General features: G+C 43.5%; 1 protein-coding gene and 1 long non-coding RNA gene across 2 annotated transcripts in view; one reads left to right on the top strand and one right to left on the bottom strand.

Moving 5' to 3' along the window:
• LOC102386082 (sodium/hydrogen exchanger 10-like) overlaps positions 1–19,453 on the bottom strand; it is a 187,372-nt gene that overhangs the window by 50,114 nt on the left and 117,805 nt on the right. The window contains exons 19-21 of the mRNA XM_006019214.3: positions 15,258–15,406; positions 9,288–9,413; positions 5,767–5,865 (exon numbers count right to left, since the gene is read on the bottom strand). Of these exons, the coding sequence (XP_006019276.1) occupies positions 5,767–5,865; positions 9,288–9,413; positions 15,258–15,406 (374 nt within the window). The remainder of the gene's footprint in view (positions 1–5,766; positions 5,866–9,287; positions 9,414–15,257; positions 15,407–19,453) is intronic.
• On the top strand, positions 1,608–8,328 carry LOC112549522. The gene is made up of 4 exons (XR_003092966.1): positions 1,608–1,645; positions 3,864–3,971; positions 6,264–6,331; positions 7,847–8,328. It is a non-coding gene; the product is annotated as an uncharacterized LOC112549522 (long non-coding RNA).

Raw genomic sequence — 19,453 nt, 5'->3', positions numbered from 1 at the left:
CTACACATAAAACACAATTTGTAACATACGAAATTATTTGAGAACCAACACAGTAGCACCTCCTTGATCAAAAGATCCCGCTGCAAAGGAAAGGGAACCTGTTTTTCAAATTGTCCTCAGATGAAGCTCTGAGACTTTCTTCCCATAATGCAATTAGGGATCCTGTAAATGGAAACTTGTTGCCCTCAGCAAATGGTTTCTAAAATGCAGGCTAAAAGGTGTAGGATTTTAACATCTTCTCTGTTGCAACACAAAGACCTGGTATTTTGGATCAGTGTTTCTCAACCCGTGGGACGTGACCCAAAAGTGGGTCACAAGAATATATGAAAGGGTCATGAACAAACTTTAAAAATGGATTCTCCTTTAAGGAGAAAAATGAGGGGAATGTTAGTGGCAGCAGTGGCCAGGTCATGGAGCAGGGTAGAGCTGCAGCTGGCAGTAGGAGGTGGTGAGAGGAGTGTGCTTCCCCCGAACTCACTACTCCTCATGCTCCTGGCAGCACTGCTGGCATAGGGGTTCCAGTGGCAGTAGCAATGAGTGTCACCACTCTGCTCCACTCTTCTGGTCTGGGTCCTGCCCGCTGCGCCAGAGGCAGCTCCTGCCCATGCTGGTCTGGCCAGGTTGCAGCCCCGGCCTGCTGTGTGCACACAAATCTGGGAGGGTATGTGCCCCCCATGCCCCACACACTGGGGGGCTATGTCCTGGGGGTGGGGGGTGATGGTGCAGCAGATCAGGAGTGAGGGACACTGGCAGGAATGGGGGCTGTTTTCTACTTAAACTAGTTACTGAGTTGGGACTGGCCATCAATATTTACAAATTGGTCCTGGTACAAAAAGTGTTGAGAACCACTTTTAGATGACACAAACAGGGTACAACTGACACCTTATTAACAAAATATTTTATTAGAAATCTAGGAATGCCCATTTGTGGCATATTCTTTCAAGGAGTGCTAGGGATTTGAATAAAATGATGGGAAAACTGTTTCTAAAGAATTGTGTAAACCCACTTTTCCTTGGGCAAAAAGGATTTTTGAGCTATGAGGCTAACATTTTTTTCCACAACTGCAGAAGTATGATTCTTCTTTATAAAGGAATTGGCTTTGGAACCTCTCTTCAGAGATACTGGCAACTAGAAATACTAGCCACAGGCATATGTGAACTCTTCCACAACTCGTGGTGCTCCGGAGAAGTCCCTGAGGACTGGAAGAGGGCCAAAGCTGTGCCCATCCACAAGAAGGGCAGGAGGGAGGACCCGGGTAACTATAGGCCAATCAACCTAACTTCCATACTAGGGAAAAATCCCTAGAAAAGTTTATCAAGGAGTCTATCTGTAATAAGCTTGAAAAAGGTAAGATTCTGAATGACAGCCAGCATGGCTTCATTGCAGGCAGGTCTTGCCTTACCAACCTCATTTCCTTCTATGACCAGGTAACTGGACATGAGAGAGCAGGTCGACATTGTATACCTAGATGTGGCAGGGCACTGTTTGTGCCTGCCACTTTAAGGATCAGAAGACAGCAGCCAGCAGGTGCCTGATGAGGGCAGCCATTTTAGATTCAGGGCTGCCCATATAAACAGGGCATTTTGCTGCTGGCAGGCTAGGCAACAACATTGCCTGGCTGCAGGGCTGCTGGTATCATCTGGAGGTAAGGGAAGAGCTGTAGGGGATGGTTAGGAGGCTCCTGGTCCTGGGCATGACCTAAAACTGCACTCTGCTGGGAGTGGGTGGCCTGGTGGGGCTCTCAGTGGTGTGGGAGCTCCCAGGAAATGCCAGGCCAGTTACCACCCTGGTGAAAAGTGGGTTGGGGCACCTTAACACCTAGCCCCCCACAACTGGGTGGGTTATCCCCTTTGTAGGGTCTAGAAGGTGGACCCCAGAGAGAGAGAGAGTCAGGCCATAGACTCTTAACCTGTCTTGACATCCCCTGACTGGTCCAAGCTGGGGCCAGGACCTGAAGGGTCAAAGGGCCAGGGGCCCACTGCGAGGAACGCCCAAGAGCTGAGGGCCTGCAGTTCCAACTGGTCTGGAGGTGGGTCAGGGCCAGTAGAGCCGAAGGTCCAGGGGGGACCACACCCGTAAGGGGGAAGCAGCTCAGGGAGCTATGTAGCTGGGAATTAAGGCAGAATAGGCTACCTGAATGGAGGGATCTAAGTGGGGTCCAATTAGTAGGAATCTGGGGCCCAGTGTGGGGCCGGTGATATGGATAACATCTGGATGCCATCTGTGAGGCTTGGGCTGTGGTGTAGGGGAGGAATGGAGCCACAGATAGCACCCCCTGGCACTGGGGCAAGAAATGGGCAGCCTCCCGCTTAATCAACATCAATGAATCAATTAACAACAAGGCATGGCGGGGGAGAAGGCAGGCGGTTAGCCCAGAAACAGGTGGGTGCGCCACAGTGAGATCGGCCTGGAGCAGGCCCCCTGTTACACTAGACTTTCAAAAGGCCTTTGATCTAATATCCCACAATGTTGATGTGAGAAAATTGGAGGATTGTGGGCTTAACTCTGAGATGGTCAGGTGGGTGAGCAACTGGTTGCAGGATAGGACCAAGAGAATCATAGTGAACAGACTGTGTCATCCTGGCAAGAAGTGGGCAGCAGTGTCCTGCAGGGGTTGGTGCTCGGTTCAGTACTTCTCAACATCTTTATTAACAATTTGAATGTGGGGGTGAAGAGCTCACTGGCCAAGTTCGTGTATGACACCAAGTTATGGGGAAGTGTGGTCATGCTTGAAGATAGGCTATAGGTACAGATGGACCTAGATAGGCTAGCAAGTTAGGTGGATCGGAATCTGATAAAGTTCAACATTGAGAAATATAAAGTGCTCTACCTTGGGGCGAGCAACTCCCAACACACCTACAGGCTTGGCGGCACCAAATTGACTAGTACCATAAATGAAAGAGACCTGGGGGTAATAACAGACCACAGTATGAATATGAACTGGCAGTGTGATGCTGTAGCCAGTAGGGCAAATAATACTCTGGCATGCATCAATCGATGCATCTCCAGCAAAACCAAGGAGGTGATTCTTCCGTTCTACTTGGCACTGGTGAGACCGCAGCTGGAGTAGTGCATCCAGTTCTGGGCACCACACTTTAACAAGGACATGGACAAGTTTGAGAGAGTCCAAAGAAGAGTCACCCATATGATCAGAGTCTTACATGGCAAGCCATACGAGGAAAGGCTGAGGGATCTGGAACTCTTCAGCCTGAAGAAAAGAAGGCCGAGAGGGGACCTGGTAACAGCTTACTGCTACATTAAGGGAGTACATCAAGGGCTTGGTGAGCAACTGTTCACCAGGGCACCTGAGGGGAAAACCAGGAATAATGGCCACAAACTCCTGGAAGATCGATTTCAGGCTCAACATTAAGAAAAACTTCTTCACAGTCAGGGTGTCCAGACTGTGGAATAAGCTCCCTCCAGAGGTGGTGCAATCTTCAAAAGGAGACTAGACAGTCCCTTGCTGGGGTCACCTGACCCCCAGTTATCTTTCCTGCTTGGTGCACGGGGCTGGATCTGATGATCTTCCAAGGTCCCTTCCAGCCTTACAATCTATGAATCAATCTATGGATCTGACTAGTCCAATTAGTTTTGACACCTAATAATATTACTCCCCAAAAAACTGTTGTGTTAATTTCAATAAATAAATGGATGTAGTAACTGTCTGATAGTTAAATGTAGTTTTAGGGTTTGAAATACAGAGACCATATATGGCTTATTATTATTATTAATACTACTATCATTATTAAAAATCTTTTGAAGCTTTTAGTAAAGATATAGCAAAAGGAGAAACAGTTAAAGAATTTGAAAAGTTAAGGAAGGCTTTCATTTTAATAGCATTCCCTATTTCCTTTCCTTTGAAGATACCAATCTCTTCCTGCACTTGGTCTCGTCTAGCGGACTGGAAGCAGACCTGCCCATGCTGCTGCCGCTGTTGCCTGTGTCTCTTTGCTGGGCAAGGTCAAGGGCAGGTGAGCTCCATGCCTCACAACAGCCACTGCTTCGTGCTTCTGACCAGCTCCCGCTTTTCCTCAGCTGGACCCTCCCTCTGCCCTCCCCACCACGCCAGGCTCCCGACACCCTCCTGGGAGGAGCTCAGTAGAAACAGCCCTGGCCCCTGACTTTTTTCCCAGTTCTGGAATTTGGGATCATCCTGACATGGTCACTAAACAAATGCTAAGGTTTAGCAAAGAAATTTCTCTGAAGACACAAATGTTCTCTCTCTTACAGTTTTCAAGCTATTCACATTTAAAGAGCATTGCGGACAGACACACAGACAGATGGACTAAGCCCTTTACACACACACACACACACACACACACACACACACACACACACACACACACACACACACACACGCCTGTGTCTGAGCCTTCCACCTTGCAACATTCCCAAAGACAAATATAAACATGTCAGAAGTTTTAAGAATACATATTATTAACTTCTAAGTAACTATGAAAAGAAATAGCAATCATTTGATTGAGAACAGCAATGGTAAGATTCATCAGCAGGTGGAAAAAATCATTAGTAAGTATAAAAATTACAATCCCTTTATTGATATTTTTTCCATGTTAGCAAATGTGTAGTACAGTACACATCCCCAACAAGACAATCTGTTTTTAATTATTTCAAAAAATTCACATTGCAGGGCATACAATTCCAAAATCTAAAAGGACAAGCTAATGAAGGTGAACTTTGAAATTCTTCAAATAGGATTTACCAGTCTGTTAGTGTGGATAGGCAAATCTTCAAAAAGGAAGCTTACAAGAAGTAGAAACTTGGACAAACAACTAGGGACGACTACTAGAGTGTTGCTTGAGCATGCAGGCATAAAATCAGGAAGGCCAAAGCACAGTTGGACTTGCACCTAGCAAGGGACGTGAAAGGTGACAAGAAGAGTTTCTACAAGCATGTTAGCAACAAGAGGAAGCTTAGGGAAAGTGTGGGTCCCTTACTGAACAGAGAAGGCAACCTAGTAACACATTATGCAGAACAGGGTGAAGTACTCAATGCCTTTTTCATCTCAGTCCTTACAGGCAAGGTCAGCTCCTAGAGTATTGCACTTGGCAGCACAGTTTAGGAAGCAGGTAAGCAGCCAACAGTGGCAAAAGAACAAGTTAGGGACTATTTAGAAAAGTTGGATGTGTACAAGTCCATAGGGCCGGATGAAATGCACCCGAGGATACTAAGAGAGTTGGCTGATGTGATTGTAGAGCCACTGGTTATTATCTCTGAAAACTCATGGAGATTGAGAGAGATCCTGGATGACTGCAAAAGGGCAAATATAGCGCTCATCTTTAAGAAAGGGAGGAAAGAAGATCTGAGGAACTACACACTGGTCGGCCTCACCTCAGTCCCTGGATCATGGAGTAGGTCCTCAAGCAATCCATTTCTAAGCACTTGGAGGAAAAGAAAAATTATTAGAAAGAGCCAGCATGGATTCACCAAGGGCAAGTCATACCTGACCGACCTGATTGCCTTCTATGATGAGATGAGAGGAGGGTAGTAAAGCATGGTAACAGGTTACCCAGAGAGGTTGTGCGATCTCCATCCTTGGAGGTTTTTAAGACTTGGCTAGACAAAGCCCAACTATATCATCCTATATTGGCCGTGATGATATAGTTGGGGATGGCCCTGCTTTGAGCAGGGGATTGACCTCCTAAGGTCCCTCCCAACCCTAATTTTCTATGATTCTATAATATTATTTCCCTTGATACTAAACAGTTATAAATGTCATAATAATTTTGACGAGTAAGTGTAACCTACCTTTGTCATTCCTGAAATAATTAGATGGATTCCTTGTGGCATTTCACCTTCTTCACATATAACATCTCCATAATCATAGCAAAGAAGTCTTGCTTTTTTCTGAAAGTCACAACAATCGTAGTCATTGTAAGTTGAAATAAACCAGTATGGAATATATGGTGTGTAGCAGCACATGAAAGACTATACATTCAAACACTACGTAATCACTATCATATTAGGAGATAATAAATATTATGAGATATTTTAAGACTTCATATAATATGTTACTGAGTAGAAGCCTTCACCACTCAGAACAATCAATGCAAGTTAATATTGTACTAATAAGTATTATAATGCAATTACTTTCCTTTAAGGAAGCAGCAATGGCATAGGCCAAGACATGAAAAAAAATCCAAATCTGTTTGTGATTTATTTAAAAAAAGGTTATAAAATAATTTAACCTTAAATATGTAAGCTACCAACACTCACTCTCTTTTTTTTTTTTTTTTTTTGCGTAGACTTCATTGTACAGGGGAAGGCAGGCATGCTATGGAACCCATGTGCTATGAACCACAATTACTATAAGGTAAGCAATAATTCCACCTTTTTTGAATGACTTATTATATAGATTCTATTGCTGGTGATTAAAAAGAAACTGTTGGTTTACTGGAAGATGGACAGTAAGAATCCTACTTAAACAATGGATGCAAGACAAACCTACCAAAATGGGCATCCAATCTGGAATCCTTTGCCAAGGAGTAGTAGCTTGTAAAATAATGCACTGAGCTCAAACCTGATAAACCTGCTCTATAGATTTCAGAAATAGGCACATGCTTCATTCAGCAGAGACAGTCTCAGTTCTTGTGGAATGAACCCTGATGAGACTAAGTGGACCCACCTAGCTAATTTGCATCATGCTCCTACACGCACAGAAATCCATTTAAACAATCTCTGAGCAGATAAAGCCTGACCCTTAACCCTATCAGCAAAAGACTGTCCTGAATTATTTCATACTGTCAGAACAGCAGGAGGTTTTAAGGTTCCATGTAGATCCATCCCGGGTCTAGTGCTTTTAACATGTTTATTCACAATTTGGATGCTGGAATAGAGAATGCCTTGAGCAAATTTGCAGATAACATGAAACTGGAAAACACAGTGGAGGATTCTTGACAGACCGGAAAATAGGATTGGAGCCAACAGGATGAAGTTCAATGCAAACAAATGCAAGCTGTTAAACCCAGGGAAGAATAATCAAAAGCACATATACAAAAATAGGAGCTAACTGGTTGGGTGACAGCATTGCTGAGAAAAAATCTTGGGGTTTTGGTAGATCATAGATGCAACATGAGTCAGCAATGTGATATGGTCACAAAAGAAAAAAAAATGCTATTTTGGGCTGCCTCAACAAGAGTATTAATTTAATAAGATTATGGGACCACTCTACTCATTACTGGTTAAGCCTCATCTAGAATATTGTATGCAGTCCTGGGCTCCACATTTTAAGAAGTTAGAGAGGGGTCAGAGATGTGTGACAAGAATGATAGAGATGTGTAAGGAACGGTTGAGAGAACTAGTTATATTTAACTTGTCAGAAAGGCAATACAGAGGGCGCATGATAACAGTCTTCAATTACCTGTAAAATATGCCAGATAAAATGTGCTGACACATTGCTGTGCCTGTTCTTAAGTTAATTGTGGCTCATTTAACTTAACTCTGCTTCATTCCAGAGGCAAGCCTGTCAGGCTACATGCTCTCCCTGGCCGACTATTGGCAGAGGAGCAGCAATGCATGTTAGAAGGGCTACATGTGTAAAGGGCTGTGGCACTTCTACTTTGATCTGAGTCAAAACCTGGAACCATCAGGATCACCTCAAATGAGACATCTGTCTACAGCCTGAGAGATTTCTGGTGCATATTCCATACATATGGGTTGTATTCCAGTTTGAATTTTTTTCACAAGAAAAAGTAAAACAAAGCTGGACAAGTGAGAGTTAATTTGTTAATGTATGTGGATTGTCTGTTATTCATAGAAGAACTAAACTTACTTATTGGGAATTATTTTTTCTCAGAAAAAAAATAGTACAAATGTTTCCCAATTTCAGGTACGCACCTCCAAGGCACGAACCATTCAGAATGTTTCAGTCCCACAACTTAACTCTGGCTCATTCAGCTGCTTAAGCAGATGATGTACATGCTTTCCCAGCTGATAAGCTATAAAAGACAGAATATGCATCAACGCTCATCTTTTTGGAAGAAAGAAAACAGTGAGGAAGTTTTCCTTGAAGATTCACCCTAACCTCCCCTGCGGTTCAGTCAGTACAAATAAACAGCACCATGGAGAACCAACACTAGGGAAAACCAGTCATGTAAGGACAACATTGTGACGAGGGATGTTGCAGGAATTAAAGGTGATTATGCAAGGTCAGCATGGATATGTGCTGTACTAGAGGGACAAATGGATCAAGGATTTATGCAATATGAGAGGGGCTGTCATCATTATCTAACTGATGGCCCCCGTGTTCCCATCAGGGTTGCTGCTGCAAAGAATCTAATCCAGTCTATCAGAACAGGATTCACCTCTGATAAGCACAATAGGTAATGTGCAACTGTGGATTGTCTAAGTGCAGTGAAAGCTGGAGCCAATCTAGTAACAGAAAGTGCCAAATTATCTACTAAGGAGAAGTCCTGACACAAGGACATAAGGGGCATGTCTACATGTGCATTAATGTGCCGTAATTACGGCACATAAATGCGAGTACCTGTAAAAACAGCTACTAACTTAATGTGTGATAATTAGTACTACTGAGCCGTAGTGTATCTTTTTCATGACATTAATGTGCAGTAGACTAATTCTACTGCGCATTAGCACAGCTTTTGCCATTATGTGCTAATATGCAGTAGAATTTGTCCACTGCACTTTTAGCATTTCATGTAGATGTGCCCAGTGTCTCCCATGCCATTGACTTATTCCTATCAGTAGAACTGTAGCTTGTAAATTAGTTCAGGAGGAAGTGTTATAATTGACCTAGTTACCTCTGATATTACAACAGCTCCAATTAGGAGTGAGGTGAACTATTGAACTGGATCTGTTTATAATTATAACAATTAGATATGATTGTAATAATTTTGCTTAAGTAGAAACTAATTGCTTCACATAAATGAGAGATTTCAATTATACTGAATTCAAGGAAAGTTCAGAGTCTGTTTTACTTTGCTGGAGACTGAGCCTAAGATCATCCAAGTCAAAGGTTTAACCAGTGTGTTATTTCTTTAAAAAAACATTTTAAAATTAATTGCAAGTCCAATTAGCAAGTTTACTTGTAAATTCTCAAAAAAATTAATTCAGTATTCAAAGAATAAATACTTTAAAATTTGGTCAGGATACGATGAATTCTTCATACATAACAGTAGTTTAATTCTTTCAAGGGAAGAACTCAACTGAGCCTTCATTGTGAAGTCAAGACTAACACCACTATAATACTTTTCTTTGGAAAATAGAACATAATATATAAATCAAAACCAACTAAAAAAGTTAAATATTACCTGAATGAATTCAATTTGTTTCTTTTCATTTTCTAACCAACTGATATTTCGTAGAAGTTCCTCTGCAGTGGGTGGTGCAATAGTAGATGGAAGAGTTCCCAGTTGTTTTTTTTTAATGAGAATCATCTGCTCATGAAGAAAAAAAACCACTTTTGTGCATTCAAAATGTATTGAATTCTATTGTGCAGATAAGCTCTTTACATGGATTATTTCCACTGAACCTCTTATTTTGAAAATGTTCTTCCCCCATATTTCTGTAAGTCTTAATGTCACCTCTGTACTAGCACAAACATATTTTACCATTGTGCTGTACTTAGATGCCAATGCTTCAGATATATATACATGCTTAGCGTTATCCACTGTGAGAAGTTCAACTGACTTCAATGAAGCTACTCAAAACACACACTTATTTTTTGTGGAGTGATAGACCAGTTTGGGCCTGATGGAAAGCAACTGATATTTTTCACCACTTCAGCATTTAAGAGGACTGGCTGATAGTGTGGGGACAGAATAAAGGGAACAACGACTTAAATCACTACAGAACATATCTGATGCAAAATCTGCCAGAAATGTTTTTTCTAAGTGTAGACTGGAGTGTGTATACACCCATTAATCAGTGCATACACAAATCATAGAGAGGTACTGCTAACAGTAGGCCAAAGAATGGAGCTAGGCATACCATAACCATATAGGTTGCACAAAAGTGTTGAAAAATTTTGCCTTTAAGACTTACAGCACTTACCCAGCACTTATGTACAAGCCATCTTTGGTACATTTGGTTTTGTTCTCAGACAAGGGAACTCCTACCCCACAACTCTTGCCCCATTCCTCACAGCCCAAGTTTCGAGCTACCCTACCTCCATTTCAGTGCCCCCCCTAGACAGCACCCAGGGCTCATGCCCTGCTTGCCCACCACTAATTATGTTACTCTTTCAAAATCACTCAGGATTTAATCCTGCTTCATCCAGGGTCAAAGTTGGGATGATTTAGCTCTCTCTTATCACTACAGGCTCATTCATGTATATGAAACAGTTACAGCATAACAGCTGCTGATTGCTCCTCAGCATCAGCTCCCCATCTCCTTTTGAAGCCACAACAAAAGTATATTTGTCCATACCTTTCATTGTGAATAATGAAGAATCCAAAATTATCTCTGGGCAAGTAAAGCTTGCTCTTTAACCCTACCTGCATGAGCTATGAATAACTTAGGGGATACTATAAAAGGACTGTTTCTGTCTGCATCAGAGATAAACCACCTAAGCAAATCTCCTGCATGAAAAATAGCTTCCCCTCTGGTTTGGAATGTAGCTTGGAAAAGACAAATAAGTGTGTAAAGTAAAAATTAGAGACCACTCATTGGAAATAAGCTTAAATGTGTATGGTTAAAAAGGACTTAAAGCTTAGGACTTCAAGGCTACCATGTGGAGTAGCCCTTCTACAGAGGATCTAGGCATCAATTTTAAAGAATCAGAAGAGTTAGAATCATAGAATCACAGAAAATTAGGGTTGCAAGGGCCCTCAGGAGGTCATCTAGTCCAAGCATCTGCTCAAAGTAGGACCATCTCCAACTGTATCATCTCAGCGAAGGCTTTGTCTAGTGTGGTTTTAAAAACCTTCAAGGATGGAGATTCTGCCCATTTCTCTGGTTAACCTGTTCCAGTGCTTTACAACCCTCCTAATGAGAAATGTTTTCCTAATATCTAATCTAAATTTCCCTTGCTGCGACTTGAGACTGTTGCTTCCTGTTCTGTTATCTGCTACCACTGAGAACAGTCTAGCTCAGTGTTTCCCAACCTTTTCCAACCCAAGGCACACTTACATTAATACAAATTTTCCACGGCACACCTGTCAAGGCATTCCCCATCCTCATACCTATTGTAACTTATTGCCATGGCAAAATTCTGTGGCACACCTGTTCATTTCTGATGGCACGCTTTTGTGCCACAGCACACTTACTGGGAAACACTGGTCTAGCTCCATCCTCTTTGGAACCACCCTTAGGTAGTTGAAAGCTGCTATTAAATCCTACTTTTGTTCCTGCACCCTCAGTAAGGTTTCTTCAAAGTATAGCCAGCTCTCTCGGACTCCTCTCCCCCTCAGACTGGTCTCCCAGGGGATCCTGCCCATGAGTTACCCAAGTCAAAAAATTTGCTTGGCTGAAGTCCAAGGTCCTTGCTCTGTTGCTCTCCACCCTTCCTTTTCTCAGGATCCTGAACTCAATCATCTTGTGGTTGCTGCTTCCCAAGTTGCCATCTACTACTACATTCCCCACCAATTCTTCCCTGTTTGTTAGCAGCAAGTTGAGAAGAGCACAGCCCCTAGATGGCTTCTCCAGCATTTGCACCAGGAAGTTGACCCCAACACTCTCCAAAAACTTCCTGGATTGCCTGTACACTGTTGTATTGCTCTCCCAGCAGATGTTAGGGTGATTGAAGTCCCCCATGAGATCAGGTAACTTGTGCTAGTTGTTTGAAGAAAGCCTCATCCACCACATCCTCCTGGTCTAGTGATCTATAGCAGACCCCCATCATGACATCAATCACCCTTGTTGCTCTCCCCCTGACTGTAACCCAGATTCTTTCAACAGGCTTATTGTCAGTTACATACTGGAGCACTAAGCAATCGTATTGCTCTTTTACATAAAGTGCAATTCCTCCTACTCTTCTCCCCTACCTGTCCTTCCTGAACAGTTTATACCCATCTATGACAGTGCTTCAATCATGTGAGCTCCCACCAAGTCTCTGTTATTCCAACCACATCATAGTTCAGTGGCTGTGCAAGGACTTACAATTCTTCCTGCTTGTTCCCCAGGCTCTGCACATTCATGTACAGATACCTGAGGTAACTAGCTGATTGCCCTACTTTCTCAGAAAGAATGAAAATGCCTCTCCTGTTGCCCCCTCCTACTTGCACTTCCTCCAAGTTACCCACTTCCTCACTTACCTCAGGGCTTTGGTCTTCCCCAAGCAAACCTAGTTTAAAGCCCTCCTCACTAGGTTAGCAAGCCTGTCTATGAAGATGCTCTTCCCTCCCTTGATCTGCTTAGGGTATCCCCTGGCAGGATCATTGGTGCCCACATGGATGGGCAGCACTGGGGTAGTAGTCAGAAGGCTAGATGATTCTCAGTAATCCCTCTGTGACATCTCAGATCTGGGCAAGCAGCAGACTTCCCGAGACAACAGGTTCAGCTGGCAGAAGGATGCCTTCATCTCCCGCAGAAGGGAGTCTCCAACCACCACCACCTGATGTTTCTTCTTGGTGGCAGTGGTCTCAATCCTTCCCACCTTGGGGAGGCCTGGTCTATCCTCCTCCACCAATGGAACATGTTTCTCCTCCTCTGTTGCTAAGGCTCCATATCTGTACTCCAGGCAAACTGATTCAGGTAGAGATGAAGATTTTTGCTTGCTGCCAGAGGTCACAAGCTTCCAGCTTCCACCTTCCTGGGAGTCCATGGCCTTTTCTTTCTCCAGCCCTACCTTTGGCAGTCCTTCCCCCACAGTCCTACAGGTCTCCCTCAGCATCGAATCAATGAAGTCCTCATGGCAGAAGATTTTTTGGAGCCTTGCTACCTCTTCCTGTACCTCTCTTGCCTGCTGCTTGAGGGACACCAGCAGGAGGCACTATTCACATCGTAGGCACTCTCCCACCTGGCCATCACTGGAAGGAACCTGCAAACCGCAGTTTCCATAATGCCAAACCAGGGCCTGGGTGGAAGCCTTGTCAGTGAGCAGTCCTGCTTGGACAGACACATCACAGGTGCAAGCAGGGGCAGCGGCAGTGGGTTTGGCATTGTGACATCCTCCAGCCATTTCCCTGGGTCTCAATCTGCTGCCCCTCTCTTGCTGCCCTTCTTCCAAGCAGACCTTCCCTAGCAAACTCATCTGTAAGCTCGCTGGTTTACTGTTCCTGGGCCCCAAAAAGTTCCTTTTACCTTAACTCCTCTCACCAAGCTTAAAGCTTCCCCATTCAAAGAGGGAAACAGCAAACTGACCTGCAACAAGAACAGTTGAACAAGAACAAGAAGGACCCTGACAACTAACACCAAGCTGGCCACAAGTAAGAACAAGCATTTTGTGAAAACATAAGGAACAAAGACCATAAAAGACCATAAAGTCAAAAGACCATAAAATATTAGTAGTTTTGGTCCACTAAAAAATCCAAGATGCTTTTATTGCTTGGGAAACACCTGTTTGTGCATGATGCAGAGCACATAGCCAGGGGTCACACAAACAGATTGTTGCCTGAAACTAGAACTCCAAATGGGAAATGCCACAACTCACAAACATTACTGACCCCGGCCCCCTTAACTTCCAAAGAATACATCCTCTGTTTGTGGAATGCATAGCTCATGTCAGGGGATCAATCTGAAAAGTTACTTCTCAAAAAAAACTCATTGGGAGGTCCAAACTCATTAAAGCTGCTCATAGGACCTGCTGAATCAAGCATGGCTGCACCAGGGGTAAACCAAACAGGCAGAGCAGAGAAAGAGAAAGATAAAACAGGCCTTATGAGAGAGGACATTGCTGAGTCAATCTCAAAAATCAAATCTCTAAAATCTTCTACGTAGGCAAGAATTGTAATGGGGGGGGGGGAGCGGAAGACGTTTTGCAGCTGGTATACTGATTTTTATTAAAGACGCTCTGTCCTCCTTAAGCAACAATATTCCAGACATGTAGATAATACTCAGCCTCTGGATGCAAAATTAATTATAATAAATCAGAAATGGATGTGGCCCTCAACAGGTGCCCCAAACTCATTAAGTGGCCCTCCAGCTGAAATAATTGCCCACCCCTATTCTAAGATGTAAGATCTTCCAGTTCCAAACATAATGGCATATAATCATGTAACTCAGCTGAAAGATATTATAAACTGGTATTAAATGGGAATGGTATGAGAAAATGGATTTCTCAGATGTATTGGTACCCTGGGGAAAAGACAAAATCAGGCCAAAATAACTTAAAGATCACCCCCTTATTCAGACTACTTCAAGTCTCTAGAAAAACATAAGGCTAGGGACAGAAATTACACATAAACTGGTATAAGTGATTGCCAACCGGTCTAAACCTGTAATAGAACAGAAGTTCAGTGCACATAAATCAATTTCAAAACAGTGGAATCCCGTTTAAGATCGACCTGGATGCATGTAGTATCAGACTGAATCATACTAGGTTAGACTGATGCAGATCCCCTCCTGACCCAAGTTAGGTTACAGTCCCCTGGCATCCCAGGATGCATTACAGCCCAGCTCACTGCTAGCTTGCTTTCACAGGGCAGGTTTTTACTCCTGCAGCCCGGCTCCACTAGGCAGCAAACATCCCAGCCCTGCCCCCTCACCAGCCTCCCACCTCTTAGCCACTGGGGTATTTGCCTTGGGAGTTCCTGCTGCACCTGCTGTGCAAACACCAGCTGGGGATGGCCAGGGCAAGGGGGTCCATTTCCCCACCCTGTTGCGGCCAAGAAGCGGAGAACTGGTGGAGGGGTGGGGCTGGAGTGTTCACTGCCGGGTGGAGCTGGGAGGCATGTGGAAGTGCCCTCCAATTTCTGGCCTTGGCCAGTGCAGGCATCTGCCTGCCTTAGCCAATGAAAGCGTGAACATGAGTTCTGTTTGTTAAGGTCCAATCTACGCAGCTTAGAGAAACCTGCATACACTGGATCAGATTCACCTCGGGCTTTTTGACTGTCTGTACTTAGCCTAAGAGTTGCTTTCCCCTTCCCCTCCCCATTAGCCTCCTTTGCTAAAAATAAAGAATTCCTCCCTGGAACTTGTCTATAAAGATTTGCTGCTTCCATTTAAAAATGATTTTCAGCATTTTGTTTAAAATATTTTTGCTTCTGCAAAATGTAACCATTACAACCTTGGAAGTTGAAGAATCAAGCAACTTTGCTAAAATGCACTTGCCAAGATGATATGACTGAAAGCCTTGCATGCAGAAGCTAACATATACAAGCAGACTTCTGAAGTATTTTTACCTTCTCTATTTTGGCTCCTTCGTTTTTATCAACAATTCCTCCTGATATCAAGACTTTAAGAGTTTCTGAAGCTGTGTTTAGCACAGTTTGGACTGCTTGTTTGGTTTTCAGAGCAGTAACAATATCTGGATAATCACGCTGCATTAAACCTATAATAAATAAGAACATGTTTTGACATTTTCACCTGAATATACTTTTAAGTGTGACATTGCCCCACACATGGAGATAAATATGGAGATAACACCCTAAATATGTTAGTAAGTTAATAAAAGGAAAATTATTTGTTTTATTTCTGTTAGTTATATCTTCTCTTCCTTGTTATGGAAAAATCATTCACTTTATATTTTTTGTCTGGATCTTCCACAAAATAAGAAATTTATAACTGTTTCTGACTTTGATTTGTAATTCGGGGAGAAAAAAAAGACTTTTTTGCTCTAACAAAACATAAACATCTATCAATAAGGCAGGAACTATTTTAAAAAACCTCATTACCTCTTGTGCATTGCTAAATATATACATGATTAACTTTTTGTCTGATTTAATTCCAATATTCTTAGCTTTATTTTAAGTTTGTTTTAATTTTTGAGTCTGGACCTTTTAGGATAGTATGGATAATATTTGTGGGCTTGACCCTTGACTTCACTACCCATGCTTTACCTCCAGCACAGCAAGGTATCTGAGTCACTCAAGCTGCCTCCCTGCATGGAGGCAAATCCCAGTACCAATACTCTAAGCCAAGTTTTGTATCTGGTATATGGAGGCAACTGCAGTATTCAGCAATTTCTACTGCATGAGGAGTTCATTAAGAATGAACTTATAAACTACTCAATGAGTTCCCTATCAGAATTAATGAGCCACTCATGACTATTTGTCTTAAACCGGAGAGAAGCCAATATTCCACTGTCATCAGTGCTTATGCCCCACCTCTTGATGCCAACGGAACCAAGGAATAATGCCAACCTGACAAAGTCTTTTCTGATGTTCCAAAGGGAAACAGACTTATTCTTCTCAGTGATTTCAATGCCAGAGTCAGAAGGGACTCTAACCTCTGGAACTGAACCATCAGCAAGGAAGGAGTAGGAAAGGTCAACTCCACTAGCATCCTCTTGACCAAATGTGCAGAACATGGATTCACCATCACCCACACCCTGTTCCACCAAAAAAACAGGCACAAGACAACATGGCAACTCCCACAATCTAAGCATTGGCACCTGACTGACTATGTCATCATCTGTGCCTGAGATTGCAAAAATGCCTGCATCACCTGAGCTATGCTAGGAGCTGATGATTGTTGGACTGAACACTGACTCATCCATTTAGTTATGTCACTCAGACTGGTTCTGAAACAATGGCTGCAGCAGAAGCAATGCCAATGGAATATCAGTGTTGAAGGACTCAAGGACCCAAGCAAGCAAGACCTCTTCCACCAGTCCCTCAACCAAAAACTGGTGAATTCCGATCTACAACAATGGGAAAATATCAGCAGCATGGGGGTGCTCTCAAAGCCACTGTCATCAGCGCCTGTGAAGAGACACTTGGATTCTCTACAAGGAAACATCAAGACTGGTTTGATGAGAATGACCAGGAGATCCAAGAGTTGATCAATCACAAGCGCAAGGTCTCTTGTGCTTGGCAAAATGACACCAACTACAAGCAAAATAAACTGAATCTCTAACAAGCCAAGGCAGAGGTCCAAAGGAGGACCCATGATATGAAGAACAAATGGTGCAAAGACAAGGCTAAGGAGATTCAACATTTTGCTGATACACACAATATGCACAGTTTTCTGTGCCACCAAAGCCATCTATGGTCTGAGCACTCGGGGACTAAACCCCTTGAAGCCTAAGGATGGAGAAGACCTGATCAAGAAAAGGGGAGCCCATCAAAGCCCATTGGAAGGAGCATTTTGAAGACCTTCTCAATAGAAACCCTGTTGTTCACAAGAGTGTTCTCAACTCCATCCTGTAACACTCAGTCAGAGATGTTCTCGGAATCTCTCCAACCCTCGACAAGGTAAGGAAAGCCATCAAGCAGATAATGACAAGGCATCTGAAGCAGATGGAATCCCCACAGAAATCTTCAAGCAGGGGGGAGAGGAGCTTACATCACACCTTAATGCCCTCATCTTAAAGATCTGGAATGATGAAGAAATCCCAGATGACCTCAAGGATGCCATGATTGTGACAGTCTTCAAAAAAGGAGACAAGTCCGACTGTAGAAACTACAGAGGGATCACCTTGCTGTCCGTCCATCACAGGAAAGATCATTGCAAGAACAATCCTGAAGTGTCTTCTTCAATTTGTTGAAAAGTTCTCCCTGGAATCTCGGTGTGGGTTTAGGGTATCAAGAGATACAACTGACATGATCTTCACAGCTTGCCAGCTGCAGGAGAAATGCCAGGAACAACATAAGCCTCTCTACGTGGCCTTCTTTGATCTCACAGAAGCTTTTGACTCTGTCAGCCAAGAAGTGTTGTGGAGGATCCTTTTGAAGTACAGATGCCCACCAAAATTTGTCACCATTCTCTGATTGCTCCATGACAGTATGCAAATGGTGGTTCTCAGTAATGGATCTATCACAGATCCCATTGAGGTTAAAACAGGAGTTAAGCAAGGCTGCATCATCGCTCCAACATTCTTCTCAATATTTCTTGCCAGGCTGGTATATCTGACCACCAACAAGCTTCCAGCTGGAGCGAAGCTAAACTACCAAATGGATGGTAAGCTGTTTAACCTCAGCCAACTCCGAGCCAAAACCAAGACCATTCCAACCTCAATCAATGAGCTCCATTACACTGATGATGCCGTAGTTTGTATTCACTGGGAAGCATACCTTCAAGCAATCGTCAATATCTTTACCGAGGCAAACAACAAAATGGAACTGATGCTTAACATTTGGAAGACTAAGGTCCTCCCATCAGCAAGCTCCTAATGAACAGTCCCCAGGTCCGGCAATCCAGACCCACAGTGAGACTCTGGAGAACACTGAGTATTTCCCATACCTTGGAAGCTCTCTCTCACAGAAGGCTGACATTGGCAAAGAAATCTAATATTACCTCAAATGGGCAAGTACAGCCTTTGGACACCTGAAGAAATGGGTGTTCAAAGATTGTGACATTGGTTCTGAAACCAATCTCATGATTTATCAAGTGGTCGTGATCCCCACCTTGCTGTACAGAGCTGAGATGTGGACAACATACAGGAGACAACTAAAGTTGTTGGAGAAGTGCCATCAATCCTGCCTGAGGAAAATCTTCTGAATCCAGTGAAAAGATAGATGCACTAATGTTGTCATACTCCTACAAGCAAACACCATGAGTACTGAGGTGGTGAACATCTGTTTGACATCAAGTTTGTTGGGCTGGCCATGTCATCTGAATGTTTGACTCCAGGCTCCCAAAGCAAGTTTTGTTATCCCAGCTCAGCCAAGGCATATGCTCAAGAGGAGAGCAAAGAAAGTGCTTCAGAGACGTTCTCAAGGCCAATTTAAAAAATTGCAACATTAATGTCAACTCATGGGAGACTATCACCCAAGACTGCCCCAAATGGAGGAAGAGTCTGCTGCAGGGACCTTAGTACTTTGAAACCTCACAACAACAGGAGATGAAAAAGCAGAAGTGGCAGAAACAGTGTCTTGCAGACCAAATCAAGAATCCAGGACCACTCACCCCACACAGACGCACATGTCTGAGCTTCAGTAGAGTCTGTCAATCCTGGATAGGCCTCATCAGCCATCTTGAGACACATAGATGAGACAATCATGGAAGACAATCATCCTCAACTGCAAGGGATTGCTGAAGAAGACTGCACGGTGAAATGATGGGAGCCCAAGAAGGGTGGCTGTGCCTTAAGGAAATGATCCTTCGGGCACAAAGCGAGATGATCCCCATGCGGGGTAAAAGAGGGAAAGGGGCCAGGAGGCTTCCCTGGCTGACCGCAGAAATCCAGGGCAGCCTAAGGGCCAAAAGGGGAGCACACAAAAAGTGGAAACAAGGAGAGATCACCAAAGACGAATATACCTCCTCTGCTTGTGCTTGTAGGGAGGCAGTTAGACGGGCCAAAGCTACCATGGAGCTGAGGATAGCATCCCAAGTAAAGGACAACAAGAAATTGTTTTTTAGATATATAGGGAGTAAAAGGAAGGCCCAGGGAGGAATAGGACCCCTGCTAAATGGGCAGAAACAATTGGTGACGGAC

This window comes from Alligator sinensis, unplaced genomic scaffold (assembly GCF_000455745.1).
Source record: "Alligator sinensis unplaced genomic scaffold, ASM45574v1 scaffold907_1, whole genome shotgun sequence".
Lineage (NCBI taxonomy): Eukaryota > Metazoa > Chordata > Crocodylia > Alligatoridae > Alligator > Alligator sinensis.
The sequence above is the reverse complement of the archived record's forward strand: the minus strand, read 5'-3'. Positions and strand labels throughout refer to the sequence as shown.